The sequence below is a fragment of the Chionomys nivalis genome, chromosome 1 (assembly GCF_950005125.1).
Source record: "Chionomys nivalis chromosome 1, mChiNiv1.1, whole genome shotgun sequence".
Classification (NCBI taxonomy): domain Eukaryota; kingdom Metazoa; phylum Chordata; class Mammalia; order Rodentia; family Cricetidae; genus Chionomys; species Chionomys nivalis.
Window position 1 is genome coordinate 154,381,446 of NC_080086.1, and position 20,451 is coordinate 154,401,896.

The 20,451-nt window shown below is 48.8% G+C and overlaps 1 protein-coding gene across 1 annotated transcript; it reads right to left on the reverse strand.

Annotated features, from left to right (window-relative positions):
- Positions 1-558: 558 nt before the first annotated feature.
- LOC130887249 (uncharacterized) lies at positions 559-14,072 on the reverse strand. Its single transcript, XM_057789591.1, has 7 exons — positions 13,981-14,072; positions 12,890-13,018; positions 12,063-12,152; positions 10,125-10,994; positions 7,225-7,473; positions 3,055-3,102; positions 559-1,512 (listed from the first exon to the last, which is right to left on the reverse strand). Exons 3-7 carry the CDS (start codon positions 12,103-12,105, stop codon positions 626-628), a joined length of 2,097 nt encoding a protein of 698 aa, XP_057645574.1. The 5' UTR covers positions 12,106-12,152; positions 12,890-13,018; positions 13,981-14,072; the 3' UTR covers positions 559-625.
- Between the last annotated feature and the right edge of the window lie 6,379 nt (positions 14,073-20,451).

A 20,451-nucleotide genomic window follows, 5' to 3' on the forward strand; every position in this document is an offset into this window, starting at 1 on the left:
GGAGGCTCACCAATCATGCCCATTTTGGTAGGCGGGGCTCAGCAACCTGTTAGTTGGACAAGTGAGGCTGTCATCTGTGGACCGGGATCCGGGGTCTCGGCATGCCTCAGGCTGCCAGTGGGCAAGAGGAAGCCCAGAAGAGCCTGCCGCGGCTCCGACACCAATATTATAGTTTAAAAATCAGCAGGAAGGAGTAAAGCCATATAGCAGGGCTCACAGTGGAGGTTTATTGGAAGAGGAAAGAAGGGTCAGAAAAGGGGGCAGAGAGAGGGCCAGATCCTGGTCCCTGGGGACAAGAGTGATGGAAGAGAAGGAGACAGGAGGTGGACGAGGCTTGACTTTTATGAGGGAACATGGCGAAAGTGCATGGGGTGTTCTTAGTGGGTGCAGTTGAGGAGCAGCCTGTCAGGACCCTAAGGGCCGGCCAGTGCAGATGCCTGAGTATTAGCACCCGGGCCTTTATGATGGAACTCCTTGACTCACCCTCACAACTTAAGAAATGCGTTCTTTTTCTTTCATACTTGATTCAAGGGAGTCAAACGAGAGTGAAACTGAGGTGCCCCGGTGCAGACAGAAATGCGAACCCCGGGAGAGGGCGCTGATGGCAGAAATCACCCGAAAACGCTCAGTTCCACCAGTTAACATACAAGGTAATTAAAATGCCAATAAAAATCAAACCACACCCAATAAGAAGGGCGGCTGCTGCGATTTGGGAGCACGAGCATGTCCTGACTCTGCAAAACATCTTAGCCACCCAGCTGCCCTCCTGCTCCTCCAGCTCCCGCTTCTGCCTCCCCACCTCCTGCCTCACCTTGGCCAGGTACCACCTGTAGGCTTCCTGGTACTCACGGCAGCCATCGCTAAGGAGCACAAGGGCATGAAGGAAGAGGTCGTTGCTATGGAAAGAGCCCTCACACTCCTGCTCCAGCCCCCTCACCAGGGCCATGAGCTCTGCCAGCTGTCCCTGCTGCTCTTCTCCTGAAGCCCTGTTATTAAAGGCACAGTACCTCCTCCCACACTCGTGGACCAGGCTGCGCAGGCTGTGGTTGTCAGTGTGGGTCACAAACTCATCCAAAGTCTCATTTGCCAGGTCTTCTTTGTGGGTGAAGAGGACGATCATGTGCCTCATGACTCCTGCCCCAAAGATCTCCTTCACCCTCCTCACGGCTAGGGTGTCCTGAGCTGTGAAGCGTCCCAGCTGGGCCACCAGCAGCAGCACGTGGGGTCCTGGGGCACACAGCAGGTAACAATCTCCAATGTCCTTGTCCATGTCTTGATTCTGGGCCTTTGACCCAAAGATGGGGGGTGTGTCTACCACTAACAGTCTCTTTCCCTTCCATGTGCCCGTCTCTGCCTGGCTGGTCCTGGTCACTGACTGGGCTCCAAGCCTAGATTCAAATGCTTTTCGGCCGAGGATGCTGTTCCCTGTGGCGCTTTTCCCGCAGCCAGATTTACCCACCAGGAGAATCCTTAGGCAGCCCGATTCTGCTCCACAGTAGGCTTCCCCGTTCCCTGTAGACAAAAGTAGGTTTGTGCCTCACTCAGCAAGTCTTCGGGCTTTGACGTCCTGGGTCCTTGCGGATATCTCCTGAAATCAATTGTCCTCATTCCCAGAAAAATAGGTGCCATTCAAATGCTCCCAACTGTTTGCCTGTAATTTTAGGTGGTCCTGGACTTTCATGAAGTCCCTGTTGGGAGCCCATTCTAGGACACATGGGCAGGGGGTGGGACTGCCACAGGAAGGAGAGGCTCTGTTCCTTCTAGACCACAACAAATGTGCCATTTCTGAAGAGAAGGTCCCTGTGCTCTCCCCTGGAGGATGCTCAGGGCAGCTCCCCAGAAAACTGGTTGTGAAATAAGTATGCGTTAGTTAAGGAGGGGGCAGAGATGAAGTCATGGCTGACAGCCACCTCTTTTACCCATGATGCTCTAGACATACTGTGTGAATGTGCTCGGCATATCCGACCCCACCCCCACCCCGAGGTGACTCCAGGTGGAAGAGCTGCACTGGCTCACACGCAGAGACAGCTGGGTTAGCCTAGGAAGCCAGGGGGCACTTGGATTTGAGGTGAGACAGCTGGGTTAGCCTAGGAAGCCAGGGGGCACTTGGATTTGAGGTGGGGGACGGTGACAGTTAACATCGGGGAAATGATACAAAGTGGGCGGGTGCAGAAGGGTGGGAGAGAAGATGGTTAGAATCAGAAGCAGAATGCTAGAAAGGCCATCTATTGCTGGGCGTGGCTCAGGGCCTATAACAAGAGGAGTGCTGGAGGAACACCATGAAGACAAGAGCTCAGATCTCCAGCCTTGAAGGCATGAGGACCCAGGGCTTTCCCGTGAGTCCAAATGAGTTTTAAGTGCCCTGTACACTCCTAAAATTCTGTCATTTGGGGGAAAGCTGAGGTTGGCTCAGTGATAGAGCGCCCATCCGGCATTGTAAGGCTCGGGGCTCAATTCTCAGTATCACAGAAAACAAAATCTAGCCGATTCCCTTTACTCTGTGCTGGTTTTAATTTCCCTTAGTGTTATGGGGGGTTCTGTAAGACATAATCACTTTAGGGCAACTTCCTTCCTTCCTTCCTTCCTTCCTTCCTTCCTTCCTTCCTTCCTTTCTTCCTTCTTTTTTCCTCCCTCCCTCCCTCCCTTCCTCCCTCCCTCCCTTCCTCCCTCCCTTCTCCCCCCCCTCAGCTGAGAGAAGATGAGGGAGGAAAGAGAAACTCTGTCGCTGTTTAGTTGCAGGCCCTTCTAACCCTGAACGTGTGTCAGAATCACGTTTCACCACATTGTGTGGAGGAGAGTGTCACCGTGCAGTGTGTTTGCGCATGTGTGTGTTTGCAAGCACTTGAGTCTGTGAGCATGTGTGTCTCTGTGCATGTGTATGTGTATGCATGCCTGTGTGTATGTATGTGTGCATATGTGTACATGAACACAGCAGCAGCTTGGACACAGAGATCTGGAGACACGGGGAACAAACGGCCGTTGTCTTCTTCTTGATCTTGAGTGTCTGAACCTGTTTTGGGTCTCGGTCCCTTCAGGACCTTGGTGCTTTCTTACCTTCAACTATGGTTCCATATGTGCTCTTCCAGAGGCCTTCCATTTCTTCTGGAACCAAAACAGGAAAGAATTAAAGTCACGTCCACATGGGAACTGGCGAGGCGCTTTGACTCAGGTAGCTCGGTGTAACTGTCCTCGCATGGCCATTTCCCTGGCTAACTCTCGCACCTATGTTGACTGCAAACATTCGTAAGTAACTGACTGGAGTGAGGCAGGGGCATTGCAGCACAGTGTGCTCTTGCTCTTCCTCACTCGTGGGAAAGCAGGCGTTTCCTGCAGATGAACGGATGATCTCCACCAGGCTGGAAGTGTAAATCTGTGGAGCATTCTCGTATGAGCAAGAACGAGACAAAAAAACAAAACAAAACAAAACAAAAAAAACCTGGACCAAAGTAGATGAACCTGCCAGGACAGAGAAAATAATTGCTGTGCAGTGAATAACATTGTTTTGTTTGAACTATTTGGGCATTTCCAGCGTGGGAAAATGTTCCAGAGGCAAAGCAGGCTTTCCCTGGGAGGATGGCAACTCCTCCAAGATCTGACCTGAGGAAGGAGGACAGGAGGACTGACAAGGTGGCCTCTCCACACCTGGAGAGGGTGGGAAGAGACTGTGGTACCATGATGGAAGAGTCAATATACAAGACAGGATAAAATTCTCACTGGGGGTTTAATCACGCATCTTTCCTGCTTGGCTTTGAGGTCCCGCTCTGCCAAATAATCATGGTTTTTGTACTTCAGTACATGCAGACAGAGCCTGGATGACCATGACGCAGATACTTTCTGGTTTTGGTGTGACTGGTGTAATGCTATGTCTCTGGTTTTGGTGTGATGGAAAGAGAAGCATGCAGCAGGAAGGGCTAGCCTGTGACACCAGCCATCCCTGCGTGAACTTTCAGATCAGATCATTCAGCTGGTTTTTAAAAGCTTGTAGTTTTAAAACATATTTGTACTTGGAGAAAGGCACATGAAAAACATAGAATAAAAAAGATACATAGTAAGAATAAATCTTTAAAAACATAGACTAAAAACAAGCAGTCACCCTGTGCAAAGAACGGATAGAAATGGTTGGCTGTTCTCCTGCAGTTTCACCACAGATAAAAAATCAAAACGTCACAGATGTACTTCATGGATTCTGGGTTTTTCTTCTCCTAATCTCCTGTCTCATTCTCTCATTCTGGCCTTCACAGCAATCAGTATTATGATGTTTTTAAATATTTGAGTATTTGCATATGTATTTACATCCTTAGACAATTCTCAGTCCTGTTTTCTGCATGTTAAACATCGACGTGAATGCCCTTTTTGCAACATCTTATTCATTTTCTATTAATAGACATCAAACTGTTCTGAAATCATTTCTTTTCAAAACAAAGAACACTGTAAGATAATCCCCATAGGCACCCCTTGGCTCTTCTGTTGAACAGCTGGTTCATCTGGGGTACACACTTTCTGCTGGCTGGATATGGCCAGGTTTAACTCTTGAGTGGGTTGAGTTGCTCTTGCCTATCCAGTCTCCCAGGCGAACCCCAAATCTCCATAGGGCTCCATGATGGTCACCGCATTTCTAGCGCTCTTAGGATTTAGTTCTGGTCATCCCCTGAATTTGGGGCATGGCAAGGCTTATGCGATACTGATAGTGCTTCTGCTATTTCGTCCTTCACAATTTTATTTTGCAAAGAAAAAGGTTTTTCTTGGGCCTCTTCATAAAAACCCATCCATTCTTTCCACATTTCCAGAATATCTTAGGGCATCTCCCTCTCCTCCTCTACCCCCTTCTTTTCCTCTGTTCTGCTCTGTCAGTTCACCTCTTCTCCCCCTCCTTTCCTTGCATGCAGAGAAGAACATACTTCTCTAGGCTCGACTGTTCTTATCACTGTAAGCTATACCCTGTTCTTAGGAAAATTCTTCAAGTCATAGCGCACCGCTTCTACTCATTGTCTGAGACTTGACTGTGAAGGACACAGTGTCCGTGGCGATGAAACTGAGCTTCCCCGCCAGGACTTCCCCTGCAGACACTCATCGTATCCAGGCTTCTTACATGCCCATCTTTTTCTTGTGTTCCCTGTGCTGTTGGTGACAGGCCACCAGAATTTCTGTTAAAGTTACATGAGCTGCCCAGAGTCACACATCTGCCTTATAGACAACTCTCCCCAAATAGCTCTTTTTGTCTGTGTCGTCTCTTGGACTTCTCACCCAGTGGGTAGTTGGGGGAGATAATCCCTAATAAATCAATAAGCCTGCTGTCTTGGAACCCTGTGTATGATGCTGCTGTCCGGTGCTTTGGCCACAAGGTAGTACTGATTGCTGGAGGTCACTCCAATACCAGCACAGAGAAAGAAGCATACTTCAATATCTAAGTTCACGTTTTCACAAAACAAAAATACTACTTGCCTCCCCACAAGAATCACTCAAAGATAAGACCGCCTGGGGTGTCTGTTCGGTTTCGAAGGATTTCGGTAGAACCTGGCTTGGTTCTCAGCGTCACTTGCATGTGTGCAATGTGGCTGTCACAACCGAACTCAGCAACATTAGTGGGGAAGCTTCTGAATCAGACAGACTACAGGAGACATATGTCCCACTAAAGGACAAAGTCATTGACAGATATAAGCAAATGCCCACATGCCCAGAGATGAGTCAGGGCGCATTTGAAGGAGACACTGAAATGGTCACACAGGAGAAGGGACTGACAACAGCCTAGGAAAAGGGAGGGGGCATGTGAGGGACACAAAGAGATGCTGTGGCTGTCAGCCTGCAGAGCACACAATAGTGGAGAATGGACATGGATTTCTGCTCCAAAAGGAAAATTCTGCTAATTTTCTGCAGCATGGGTGCAGAGGCCACGGGAGATTGGCAGGCAGCGTGTGAGCGGCAGTGGGTGACCAGGGGGCAGGTATCACTCAGGGAGCAGGTAGAAGCAAACACACAAAATGAACATTCTTGTCTGAAGCCAGCCGAGCTGATTCATCAGGACGCTTTATTTTACCCAGCAGTGAGAACACAGCTCAGGGAGCCACTTTCTGAGAGACGGTCTTTCTGGCTTCCTGATGTGCAAGAACCAGGCTGGCAGCTATGACACAGGGGCAGAACAACGGCTGCACAAGCTGAGGACTCGACTCTGAGGCCCAGGACGCTAGTGAAAAGCTGGAGATGCTTCCCTGCGTCCGCAATCCCAATGTCTCACACAGCGAGGCAGCCCATGAAGAGAGGAGACTTGGCCAGAAGCGGTCAAGCCAGCAAGCCCATGGTGCAGCAGCAAGAAAGATGCTGTTTGCACCAAGTAGAAGGGAAGAAGTTGCTTCAGAAAGCTGTCCTCCTACCTCTACAAGAGTCCCGTAGCACCAGTGTGTGCTGCACTCTCTGACACAACTAAAAATAAAAACATATTCACTGATATCTGCTCCACCCATCTGCCTCTCCCCTCGCCTTTATATCCAGGTCCTGGAGTCACAGAGCAGGTTGGTGACCAAGAGTCTCCACCCTTACAGGAAGACCACCCTCTCCTGTAAGATTCAGCTAACAAGGGGAGCGCTCACACGAGTCTTGAACTCATGGCTATTGGCCTGCTACAGTGTCTTGGGCTATGTTATAGGAAAGGTATGGGCTACGCAGACTGGGAAGAATAGGGTGGTTTCAGAACAAGATCAGGAGATAGAATTCACTGACTGGCCTTCTAGGGGAGGACTGGATCATGATGGAGGGAACAGGGAGATTCCACCCTGGTCTGTAGAGCCTTAAGGCCCCATGCTGACCTCCTAGGGGTGAAGCCTGTCTGACCTGAGTGGGCTTTGAGGAGTCTGGGATAAAAATGGGGGAGAGTTCGCCACCTGCTGGGGATCTTGGGAAAACCTGGGCGCTGGGACTTTAAGTTTTCCACCTGCCGAAGAGGAAGGAACATTGGTTCAGCTTTGTTAAACATTGGTTCAGCTTTGTTAAAGCGAGGGTTTCAGAAAGGCGCAGGCAATGAGGCGGAAAGTCCCAGCATCCCCATGGGTCTGGGGATGATGACATGAAAATTTCAGGGCCCTGCCCCACCATGTGCTGTCACTGACGCTCACTTCACTGTCCAGAGAACCCAAAGTACCAGAGCTCGCCTGAGGGCCAGCTAAAGAGGAGCAGAACAGGTCCCCATTGGTCCTCCCGGCCCCCAAGTGGCTGCCAGAGCCTCCTCCTTACCCGGGCCAGCAGGGCTTTGCCTCCAGTCACCAGCGTGAGTCACTTGCCGGCAGGCAGAGGACCTGTGCCTGCTGGATGATGCTCTCACAGAAAGTCCACTTCCAGAGTTAGGAAAAGAAGAAAAAAACACGGTGACGCAGCACACACCACTGCCCCGCAGGCTGTCCCCTAAAGTGGGGGGAAAGGCCTTGAACGCTGACCTGAAATCCGCCAGAACACAGCAGAGCTGCCGTGGTAAATGGCCGCTTCCTGTGGAAAGCTGACAGGCCGCCCTGCCCTACTCATTTCCTCTTCAGAAAGGTCTGAGCACACAAAGCATTGGGAGTCAGAAGCTGGGCGGTGGAGGACAGCCCCGTCCCCCAGGTTCCAGAAAGCCCTCTTATGACTGGAAGTGCTGGGCCCCGGATTCCCCTGTTAGCACCGAAGGTGAGCATCTGCTCGACCCCAAGACCCTGGGACCCACGTGACCACTTTGTCTTTAGACGGGTCCCCTAAACGGGGGCAGAAAAGCACTGCTGGTCCCAGAGGGCATGGTCAGCCCCCTCAAAGGGCAGCTGAGCTCAGACATGAGACTGGGTGCTGACTGCCTCTTCTCTGCTGTGTGGAGCATTTCTTTACCTGACTGTACCTGTTAAGTACTGAACCTTGAGCATCAAACCCAGTTCTGGCTTATGCAGGTGGTTCTCATCTCAGAATTCCCCCATGATGCTTTCTGTTGGCAGGAAGTGTGCTTGGCTTTAGATTATGGATACCAGGATTTCAGGGGAGCTGAGGAGGTGACACACTAAGAGACTGCAGTGAGGTGGGGTGGTGGGGAGAGTTTAAAACCAGATAGATGCAGTCCTCTGCATCCATTTTCAAGAGGAGACATAACTCAAGCTGAGCATGGTGGCTTTTTCTTATCATTGTCAGGGAGCTGAAGCAGGAGGATTGCCTTGAGTTAGAAGGCAGCCTAGGCCACGGAGTGAGACAGTCTAATAAGAAGCCATAGCTCTTCCTCCAGAGGATGTGGTAGAGCCTTTATTAGTGTCACTGTCCTTTCTCCTAATTGGTAGTGACCAGCTGTGTCTTTATCCAGAGGGAAATGAGCTCCCCACATCCTTTGGGCAAGAGGAAGGCCTGCGATGGGAGGAGAGGGCTTCAACCTAAGTTAGAGCCCGCGTCCCTGAGGAGCAGGGTCTGACCTTCCCCGATGTTTGCATTCCACCAGCTCCTTCTGCTCTTCACCTGGAGAGGAAAAAGGGATTTAAGGGGATAAATGTCTCAAAGCAAAGGGGGATAGGAAGACAAAGGAGTCTAAGGACTTACGTTGTGTGTTTTTCTTTTAAAGAAAGAGAGAGAAAGAGGAAAAGAGAAAGAAAGAAGGAAGGAAGAAAGGAAGGAAGGAAAAGAGAAAGACTTCTGAGGGATGGTTATGTTCCTGTTAGATTTTTTTCCATTTTGATTTTTATTCACTCCTCAGCTTTTATATTTTCACACAGTTTCAACCTAGCAGACTAGGAGTGAGTTCGGTTTGATTTGTTAGGTCAGGGTGGGAGGTGGGGAGGAAATCAACAGACCCTGATCCCTCCTGCTTTGGGTTATTAGGGCAGGGTGGGAAGTGGGGAGAAATCAACAGACCCTGATCCATCCTGGCAGGTTGTAACTCTTCAGACAAAGCCAGAATCTCCCAGAAACCTAACTGTCAAGAGTTCACACATTAACACCCCCCCCCAACTAGTAATTGAACCCAGGACCCTGAGCTAGGAACACCCGATCCTCCTACCTCTGCCTCCTGAGTGGCAGGCATGTGCCATCAAGCCCATCTTGAAATAATTCCTTTGTTTAAAGAAAAAAAAATGAAAAAAATTTTGATAGCTCCCAAACTCGATATCTATTTTCACAGAGAAACAAATTAAGCCCAAAGAAGCCACATGCCTGTGTTCTCTAGAAAGCAGGCGGTGACCCTTCTATCCTTGTGACTGTTAATTAGGGAAGCCAATTTCCAGACCCTGGGCTTTGGTTTGAGCACAGGAAAGAAACTCCTGGCCACCATCTTGTTAGAGATCTCTGTGGAAGGGAGGGCAGGGGGACCCTAAGAGCCTCAGCTGCTGGGTGACGTCAAGAAAACAATTTTCTAGACACAACAGGGCAGGTGCACATGTGATCACAGAGCCTGTAGCGGCATGCCCAACACCCGAGCAAGTGCAAGCCAGACATAAATGCCCCCTCCAATCAAGAAACTAGTCACAAATTATAACTCCCGGGGGAAGGAAAATGGATTCTCTTCAATGAAGTGACACTGGGTATATCAGCCACACCCCAGGGCAGGCTCAGGAGTATTGGCCAACAAATCCAGCTTTGTGTTGCTGTTAAGACATAAAACAAACAAACAAACAAACAAACAAAAACCATGGAGTTCTGAGAGGAGGGAGGTGGTGGGGTCTTGGAGAAAGTGAGAGAATATGACCCAAATTTATTATATGAAATTACCAAAGAATAAGTTTTAAAAAGAAAAGGAAATGCTTGTTCTCTTTGTGCTGTGATTTTGTCCCCATTTACAAGCTACCAGGAGCTTTCGCCGTTTTAAGAGAAGAATGAACCACAGGGATGATGAATAACTTTAGTTAGACAAATTTTATTTTTTTTAAACTCTGAATTATGTAGTTAAAGTTGAGACTCATCACCTCTGAAGCCTTTGCAAAGCTAATACCGTGTTTCCCGCAGTACTGCGAGCTCTGAGCAGAGACCTAAGTATTCCTTTTTAAAAGATTTTCTTCCTAGTTAAAACATCTTCTAAGCAGGACAGGCTCCAAAACCACAGAGAAACCTTGTCTCGAAAAAACCAAAAAAAAAAAAAAAAAAAAAAAAAAAAAAAAAAAAAAAAAAAAAAACCATCTTCTAAGACCAGCATTATCTGCTATTCTGGTCCCCAGTGGTCTGAGGCGCCTTTCTGTAGACCAGCAGGTAGATCAGGAAGGCCACACCCAGGAAAATAGCCACGCCCCGTCTCCAGCTCTTCCTGTAAGATTTCTGCCAGTCCCACAGCCCAGTTAGCAGCCTGGTGCGCAGGGGCCTCTGCATGCGTCTTGCCACCATCTCTGCCACCTTGCTGACTTGGTCCTTGGGGTTAGATCTCCACAGGGTCCTCACCAGATCATACACTTCATTGGAGTAGTACGCGCCCCCGTGCTCCCTCACTAGGCCAGCGACCAGGCCCAGCAGCTCCTCAGCTTGTGCCTCACGCTCGCGGGCAGTAGTTCGGTTGTTTAGGGCGCACACGCGGCCCCCACACTCAGCCACCAGCTCCCGCAGGGCGCGATTGTCTGTGCATCGCACGTAATCCTGCAGAGACTCTCCTGCCAGGTCCTCCTTGCGAGTGAACACCACAACAGTCCGCGCCATCACCTTCTCTCCGAACACCCGCTTCACCCCGGCCAGCACCTGGCTGTCCTGAGTGGTGAAGCGACCGAGCTGGGTGACCAGCAGCAGCGCGTGCGGCCCGGGCGACGTCAGTAGAAAGCAGTGGGCTGTTTCCGAGCACGCAGGGTCGGTCTCTTTGACCTCAGAGCTGAAGACATCCGGGGTGTCCACCACCTCTACATACCAGCCGGCCCATTTTCTGTTGGCCCAGGAGCAGGATCTGGTAACAGGCACAGCCCCTAGCTTGGATACGAAGCAGGTCCGGCCCAGGATGGTGTTACCAGTGGCACTCTTGCCGGTCCCGGTCCTACCTACCAGGATGAGCCTCAGTGGGGGCCCCCTTGGGATCTGTGAATCCATCTCCAAGCCTGAGGACCAGATAGGGCAACACTGAGTCAGAGACAAGGCTTTTCCCTGGGGCTCACCTATGTTCTAACCTTCAGCCCAAAGGGAACGAACCGCAGTGCCTGCTCCCCTTGGAAGCTGGTGCTCCCGTCTGCTCTGGGCTCTCAGAGCTCAGGCTCCTCCCCATCTTTCCTCTCTGCCCTTGTATTCTCTGCACCTGTAGGTGCTCCCGCTGCCTTTCAGAAAGAGTCTATTATAACTCCTGGGTCTACCAGGATCTCTGGTCCTGCACACACAGGCCTACCTGATGCTGATTTGACCCTAATGTTCCCCCGACAGATGCTGGTCACTGAGCACAGGGGAGCCCCTCAGTCCCAGGCACAGGTTGGATCGCAGCCCACCAAGTGCTTGTGTAAGGGCAGGAAGTGCTCAGGCTAGGGCACACCTCTCCTACAGAAGTGCCCACGATCGCAGCCCACCAAGTGCTTGTGTAAGGGCAGGAAGTGCTCAGGCTAGGGCACACCTCTCCTACAGAAGTGCAGACAATGTGGGCCTTTCCCGGGCTGTTAGAGAGGAGAGTTCACCTGCTTCCCTCTTTCTCCTCTCTTGTCTTAAGCTGGCTCCTTAAAGATGAAAGCCCCCCTTAGATAATATTTTGTTACATTTTATCCTCGGGGGTGCCGTATCACTGTTCTACGGAGGCTAAAGGTCGAGTTTCAGGACTCAGTTCCCTCCCTTGCATCGGTGGGCTCAGGGGTTGAAGTCAACCCATCTGTCCTGGCTGCTTGTGCCTTTACCCACAGTCATCTCCCTGACCCCCCAAATACTAAATACGCAGTTAGCCCTCTATTCTAACACTGGAGACCTGGTGAATGAGGCTCACTCTAGTCCTGGGTTTCCCATCCTCTGTGTCATTTTGTGGAGACCAGAGTAGGTTTAGGATCCTCCTTCATGCTGTGGGAACCTGTGAGCTTCTCTCAGCAGGGCAGGGGCAGAGACACAGTCAAATGGGTCCTGCTGTTTCATCCCAGGGGCTCCCAGAGGCCCTTAGGCTCACACCAGCCGGGATGCATTGAGAGAAGGGCTGTTACCATAGGTGCTTTCCTCGTCTCTTGCCATCTTCCTTCCTCCCATGCTTCTCAGGACACTCAGTCACAATTTCCTCATTCATGCGCTCCTTCCTGCAGAGGGGCAAAACCAACCACAATGTCAGGCTAAGTCTAAAGAGCAGGGAACACTGCAATGCAAAGCAAGGCTTTAGGGGCCAGGTGAGCAGAGACATGGGTGCCTTTTGTCCACCACAGGAAAATCTGCTGTTCCTTCTTATTGAGAGCATCTGGATTTTTGAAGAATAGTTTCTGGGGGGACCAGAAAGATGGTTGCAGTGCTAGCTTGACAACCTGAGCTTGCTCTCCTGAGCCCAGTAAAGATGGATGGAAGAACCAGCTCCACGAAGTTGTCTTACGAGTTTCTGAGCCCTTCTCTTTAAGCAACTTCCCTTCCACCAAAGATGTTCTGACTGCACAGTTATTTGATACAGCCAAGCACGCTCTGGTCATGTGTGCCTGGTCCCAGGAGTCCCCTCAGTCTGCTGCTTCAACCTCGTTTCCAGTGATCAGGCCTGTCTGTGACTGCACAGACCCCAGATTCAGTCTCTCCAGCCCTCTCTGACTTTTCTCTGGCAAGAGCTCTGCTCCCACATTCTTGTCTGAGTGCTTATCTGCATTTCTCATCATTTCAGAATCTGTCTCTTTGTCTTCACTAGGGGTGATGGGTTTCCTCCCACACTCCCCCCTGTGGGCACCACACACATGAAAAAGGAAGATGTTAACTCAACACCCTGTCTCCCTAGAGGGGCTTTGGGAATAGGTTGGGTTAGCACCTCTTCCCTCTCCCCAAAGCCTTTAGTAGAACTCACTGTGTGGTTCTGTGTCTCTGTTCTGGGTGCGGGAATCAGCAAATTCCCACAAATGATGCAGAAATGAAGAAGCAGCCACAAGACTGAGAGCAGCGAACAAGACTTCTGCAGGAGCTCGAAGACCTTGTCCTGGGGGAAAATGAAGCATGTGCATGGACTCAGGGGAGGCCAGGGCAGGGCGTCAGGACTCCCCGGAGCTCAGAGTGGAAGCCAATGGTATTTTCAATGTTTTTTAAGAGAAAAACAAACACTGAATGAAATCTTGGGTGACAAATGGCTTTAATTATCTGGGAATATAAAGCAAGAACAGTTCTACATGTTTAAAAGAGCTCAGGAGTTATCTAGTTTCTTTCTTGCCTTGGTGTTTCTCGGAAATATTTAGGTGTTCCCCTGGACATCGCATCTTTTGGCCCCGTCCTCAGTGGTTCTGCTAGAACAAGTGGATTTTTCCTCATGAGGTTAATCCACACCCAGCATTTGAAAACGAGCTATTTCTCCAACTCTTCACTGTAGACATGAAAAAAAACTGTGAGGTCCCTATAGTTGGAGTGGGACAAACTTCATTCAGGAAGCAAAGGTTTAAATGATAGGTGGGGACAGGGCTTGATGACCAAGTTCCATTCCTCTGAGGTGTGTTAGAGGGCCCCCCCCATGCAGGTGTGAGAATAAGAGACTTCAGAGGGGCGCAGACTTGGCACATCAAGACTGGCCTCGAAGGCATGGTTTATAGAGACATAGAAGCATCTTCTGCATTTGTTGTATGTGCAGTTTGAGGAATGGTATCTTCTAAACCGCGCTTTGCTCTTGGAATGGGATCTAGAATAGGTTTCTCTTACCATATAAAAGAAGTTTGGGAAGAGACAAGATCTGCCCATCAAGAATCTGTGTACTCCTAAGACTTCCTCTGAACTTGCTCAGGTTGAAACCCAGACCACCCCTCAGGCGTCTGGACGCCCGCTCTTGCCTGCGGCACATGCGCTTGCACGGTTTGCTCCTGCATAGTGCTTTGTAAAATGCCGGTGTGGAGGCAGCAGACACTTTGGTCTCACAGCCCAGCCCCCTCCCCACCCTGCTCACAGGCTCAGGCTCACCTTTCTTGGTGACAGACTTTAAAGTGGCCCAGAGAAGCCCCAGAGAACTCCTGCCTTCCCTTCAGCCATGAGTAAAGAGGTCTCTTGGTCTCTCGGAGCTGAGGGCGGAGCAGAGAGGAAGTCACTGGGCGGCCTGGGTCCCCGAGATCAGGAAACCCAGAGAAAGGCCGGATGATGATGGCTTAAAGAGACAGAAACATTTGCCTTGCAGCTGTGGTCTTGGCATTTCCCTATAGAATCAAGCACTGTGACCAAGGGGTGACTGTGTCCAGCGGGGTCAGTAGCATCAAACATGCTGCCATAGCCAAGGGAGGGAAGGAAGATCTAGGACTCCGAGGTCTCACTCAGTCCTAGACTTGGTTACTGCTAATCTTCAGTTTTCTTTTGCTCTTTAAGGATTTCTCTTACATGAATTAGATTCCACATTGAGACAGGAGGATGACAGATCTAAGGGCATTCTAGGGTACTTAAAAACACCCCCTTACTGGCCAGGTGTGGTGGCGCATGGCTTACTCCCAACACTCGGGAGTCAGAGGCAGGTGGATCTCTGTGATTTTGAGGTCAGCCTGGTCTACAAAGCAAGTTCCAGGTCAGCCAGGGCTGCACAGAGAAACCATATCTTGAAAAACCAAACCAAACCAAAACAAAAGACCCTCATCTCAAAAAAGACAAAACACCAAAGACTAGGGGTATAACTCACTGATAGAGCATTTACCTAGAAAACCTGAGGTCCTGGGTTCTATGACCAGTACTTAAGGAAACAAACAAGAAAAATTAAAAAAACAATACTTAATATCACTGAGGCTGATATTGGTTAATCAGTGATTAATTTTTAAATCAGTGCATGCATACTTCATTCATTCCTATTTCACTAAGTAAAGGCCTTTTTATCAGAGGTGTGAGGTATTTTTAAATCTCCTTTAATGGTGATTGGAATAATTGCATGATTTTTTTCTTTTGATATATTAGTACTGCAAACTATGCTGTTCCTATACGTGTATTTGTGTATGTATCCTTGTGTGTGCGTGCATGTGTGCGTGTGTTCATGTGTAAATGTGTGCATGCGTGGAAAGACTGGATTCCAAGGCTTATGGGCTATTGAGGTGGGAGACAGAGTGGTGGTGAAAGGAGCCACTAGGGAGTTGTTTTAGAATTTATGGCTAAGAAGGGAAGGAAAGAACAGGATTGGGCAAAGACAAGTTAGACTGAGACACAGTCACAGCAAATGGTGACTCCACATGGCACTCTACAGTTTGCACCGATCTTGAGACTGAAGAAGAGGGGCGAGATTTTATAACTCTATCAGCTGGTTATTAAATGTAAACTTCCCATGGAGAAAACTCTTAACCTAGAGGTGTCTCTCTTCAGCAGATGCAACCTCTGGGCATGGGCAATAGCCAGACACTGGAAACTGCCAACTGGCTGGTTGGAGGGAAAGCCAGTCTCTGGGCCATTTCTATAGGTTGGGCGCGCTGATATTTCTCCTGTTCCACTCTTTGAGCCTGTGTCTCAGCATAGCTTTAAAGATGTCCCCAACAAACACAGACGTGTCCAACCCTAGGGAGACTGAGGCAGGAAGTATCATGAGTTTAAGGGCAGCCTAGGCAGTCCTCAAAATAAAAACTAAAAAGGGGTCTGGGGATATAGCACAGTGGCATAATGCTTACCTAACGTGTGAGGCCCTAGATTCATCCTCACTAGAGAGGGTGGGAACCTCCTCAAGGAACCTTCTTCCTGGCCCACCCTCTCCACTCTTGCCCCTGTAACACCACACTTAGAAGGAACCTTGTCCCTGTGTCCTATAGCATCTGGCCATGTGGCCATAGAAGTCGACACATACAAGAGAGAAGTAAGGAAGAAGGACCAGACCACGGCTGAAATGAGTCAGCAGGGCCTGTTGTGAACTACTGATTCACAACAGTTCATTTTATTCTTGTGGTGTAGAGCAATTCTGGGAAATGATTCAGACCACAGACATTAAGATACTATTGACAACCGTCTTGTGGTTTCTTGCACAGCCCTTGTTTGTGAAGAATTTCTGCTTTATCGCGCATTCTGCGATGACAGCAGTGTTCCCAGGGCTCGTGAGGCTCCGATGTTTGGCTGTGCGACTGGAGTGACAGGGAGACTATGCTCTACAGCTTAGTTCAGATGATTAATGATTGCATTCATGTGGCCGGTAGCTACCATTTGAGCAGCAGTTATATTTATTTTTCAGGGTTGGGGATCGAACCCTTGGCCTAGCACATAATGCTAGGCAAGGGCTGTAGCATTAAACAAATGTATCTCTGGCCCTCTTTTTACCTCTTATTTTAAGACAATGTCTCACTGAGTTGCCCAACCCAGCCTTGAATTTACTCTGTAGCTGAGACATGCCTTCAACCTGCCATCTGCCTGCCTAAGCCTCTCCATCTAACTGGCACCACAGGCCTGCATTTCAGGCCTCCAGGCTTGGTTAAGGCACACCTTTTAGCAAAATGACACAGAATACTGGAGGAGGGAAGAGGCGCAGGTAAAGAGGTGATAAAAATTGCAAAGCAAAAAGAACAAATGGATTTAATATTTTTAAAAATCCCAAGCTGAGATGGAAAGGCGCATTACTGACAAGTTTTACAGGGCTCCCTTGTAAGCGTCATTAGCCTGCTGTCCTTTGGGGAGGCTTACACTTGGCATACTTTGTGAGGATTATGAGTTAAGAGGGTGTTTAATCTGAACACACCCTGAAAATATCCAGACTCTCACAATAAGATCAATTGCGATAAGTTGCTCTCCCCCACACCCACTCTTCCGGAAGAAACACCACAGCAGCCAGGCTGGCGGTACTCTCCAGAGAAGGCGGCTCTGTTGTCTGTGATGGGAAGAGGATACAGAATGCACACAGCCATCCCCCTGCTTCCTCTGCAAAGAGTCTGCTTCATGTCAATTTGGACTACATTTGCTTTGAATCCTGAGACTTTGCACGTTGGGAAGTAAAGCGGTTTTGCTATGGGTGGACAGCTTATTGCTGGATGTCAAAGTTCACAGGAGAGACAGGTGCAGAGCCCAACACCCCCAGAGGCAGTTGTGAGAGCACAGTGACGTCACTGAGAGGCGGTGCTGCCCCCACAGGAAGCACAAAGATGTGTTCTTGTGAGTTTTCCATCTGTGATGTCGGGTGTAGGTCACTGTCCTTTCCTTGAGGGTAAGGGTCATGATGTAAAGACAGTGGCCACTTCCTTGGATCAGTTCATGGACGAAGCTTGGGCGGGGACAGTGCCATGTCCTGCTCCAGGGTGCCATTCTCACGCTGCACAGACAGCCATCTCCTCCTCACCACAAACCTCTTTTAAATGCAGCTCAGGAGTGGATGAACACATAGTCGGTAGTCCTTTTTATTTGTGAGTTAAGGGCTGGCAAGATGGCTCAACAATTAAGAGCACTTGTTACTCTTGCAGAGGAGTGGGTTCATTTCCCAGCACCCACATGATGGCTCAGATCATTTAAAACTAATTATTCATAGCTCAGTTCCAGGGGATCCAATGTCCTCTTCTGACCTCCACCCTCTCCTGCCCTCTGCCCTCTCTGACCTCTTCCCTCTCCTGACCTCTGACCTCCACCCTCTCCTGACCTCTGCCCTCTTCTGACCTCCACCCTCTCCTGCCCTCTGCCTGCTTCTGACCTCTACCATCTCCTGACCTCTTCCCTCTCCTGACCTCTGCCCTCCACCCTCTCCTGCCCTCTACCCTTTTCTGACTTCCACCCTCTCCTGACCTCTGCCCTCTTCTGACCTCTACCCTCTCCTGACCTCTGACCTCCATGGGCACCAGGCTTGCATGTGGTGCACATATATACATGAAGACAAAACACTCAAACGCATTTTAAAAGTCTTTATTTGTGAGTTAATGTGATGTCATTCTTCATAAGAACCCACTCTCGTATTGAATCTATCTTCTGGATGCTTGCAGAGGTGCAGTAGAAAAGATGAAGGCATTTAAGCCATCACCCACTGCAGGCAAACTTACGAGGTCAGTGCTCATCTGGTGGAGATAAGTAGTAAACTCTTAGGCTGGCATTTAATTTCCTTACACTTTATAGAAACCCTTGATAATTTCCTTACACTTTATAGAAACCCTTGCTATATTGTTAGAGTTGCTTAAGGCTGATTTAGAGAAGTTTGGATGGAATTATTAGGGCTTTGCAAAGGCTTCGGAATGCAATGATGGCCTCCTTCCTTGAGACTACAATGTAGGTCTTCTCAGTCTGGAGTTTTGCTATGTAGCTTTCTGTTGGAAGTGTTCTGTTCAGAACAAGGGGTCCTCTAGTGTGAACTGTAGTGTGGTGGGAATGGAGCAGGTTTGGTGGGAGCTGTGGATGGGTCAGGGCTTCTGTCTTCAGGGTTTGCAGACAAGTCCTTAAAGGCACATGCGAGGTGGTGCCTCTTACAGTACCATCTGAGCATGTTCAGAGGCCCTACTTCAGCGAATGGACATGGCAGAGCTGCTATGACGACGCAGTAGGCTCCTAAAATGACGTCTCCGTGCGTCTGTGAACTCAGGGCTCACACAGAATTCGCCTTCTTCCTGTTATTAGCCCGGTAATGAACAGAGCTGACCAACGCTGCCCTTACACTCCTCTGACTTTACAGTGCTTTGCTGGTCTTGGGGAAGCAAACTCACCAGGGGAGGAGCACTACCGCCTTGGGAAGGTGTAAAAGAGTCCACTCCTGTCTCCACAAGTGCACCTCGGTGCTGTGGAATAATCCTTCTGTATACATGAGTATGTATTACTCTCATTGGTTAATAAAGAACTGACTGGCTGATAGCCAGGTAGGAATTCTAGGTGAGACAACCAAACCAGGAGAATGATGGGAAGAAGGGTAGAGTCAGAGGAGACATCAGTCAGCCATGGAGGAAGCAGGGTGTGTAGAAAATGAGGTAACAAGTCATAAGTCATGTGGCAAAGCATAGATATGAAATATCTAATTTAATTTAAGTGCAAGAGTTAGCTAGTAACAAACTTGAGCTATCAGCCAAGCGTTTGTAATTTATATTAAGTCTCCGAATCAATTATCTGGGGAATGGCTGTGCATTATTTGGGAACTGGAGGGTGAGATAGAAACTCCACCTAGACCTCTGAGAACCTAGAAACAGGTGACAGCCACAGGCTCAACATGTCTCCTTATTTAACTGTCTCTACTATCTGTGGTTGTTTGGACCACTCTAACTGAGCCCCGGCAGAACTCAGTTGTACATTCTGGGCTTTGCTAGCACTCCTGACACAGAACACCATGAATTAATAAAGGTATTGTGTGTCCTCAGATTTTAGAGTGACTTTCAATGGAGGAACAGGCGACACAGCTGCCTAAATCGACTTCTTCCGCACTGCTTACAATAAAAACGTTAGCAAAGTGCAGCTCACTGCTCTTGCTGATGTCAGCTTCTCTCAGATCTCTGCTCACCATTTTATCTTTAACGATATAATAGGTGAAATTTTTCATTGTGATTTTCATACAGATTGCTCAACGTGGAAGTAATGAATCGCTTCAATATAATCAGAACAATGTCTTTTGATACTCATCCTTTGCATTTTCTGACAATTTCTCAGTTGCATGGTTGGTTATTTTGATATTGGTTTGTAGAGGTGCACTTTTGGTTCAAATGGTGGACAGCTTGTCTTGTCCTCTTGAATTTGGAAAACAAACTTCTAGGTTCTTCCACTGTTAGCTTATTATAACTAGTATCTAGAAGAACATTAATAGTGGCTGTGACAGCCTCTGTATCGTCTTCCTGGTGTCCATGGCATGACATCAGTGTTTCTTAATAAACAAGATGGCAGCTGTGGTTGAGATGGAAAACTTTGCTACAGTAGGAGGGTAACGGTTTATCAGGGTTTTAGCCTCTTTAACTACTGTCTGGCAGCTGAGGAGGTGGCCAGTCTGCACTACTTCATGGCTATGGGAATGCTTTAAGTTATATGGAAATATTTTCAAATATTGAATCTTGTTTGCCCCCATAAGACATCTCAATTGTTTAAGATTTTGCCAGATTCTGTTGGTTGTTAGTTTATTTAGTGTTTGGCAATGACATTAATAAGTGATCTTATCTACTAGTATAGAGCAATTCTCTACTTTTTAAAAATTCAGTTTATTATTGCTATGTGTTTGCTGTTTTGCCTGTATGTTTGTGCTCCGCACGCATACAGTACCCATGGAGGCCGGAAAAGGGCATCAGATCCCCAGAACTCGAGTTATAAATGGTTGTGAGCTGCCATGTGGGTGCTAGGAATTGAACCTAGGTCCTTCACAAGAACATCAAATGTTTTTAGCAGCTGAGCCATCTCTCCCGTCCCCAGTTCCTCTCTCTTTGATCACGTTAGTTGCGTCTGAACCTGTTTTAGGAAAGCATAGACTTTATTTCAAGTCTAGATATCTCAACCGTGGTACTTTTCTGACTGTTCCTCCACCCTGGAGGGATTCTGCTGCCATCTTTTCAG

What these genes read in the sequence shown, in the direction of transcription:
- LOC130887249 (XM_057789591.1), bottom strand. Translation starts at nt 12,105, where the DNA reads ATGGGAGGAAGGAAGATGGCAAGAGACGAGGAAAGCACCTATG. An exon ending in GACCACTGGGGACCAGAATA is followed by an intron (nt 7,474 to 10,124) that starts GCAGATAATGCT and finishes AGCTTTCCACAG; the next exon opens with GAAGCGGCCATTTACCACGG. An exon ending in ATATGGAACCATAGTTGAAG is followed by an intron (nt 1,513 to 3,054) that starts GTAAGAAAGCAC and finishes TTTTGTCTACAG; the next exon opens with GGAACGGGGAAGCCTACTGT.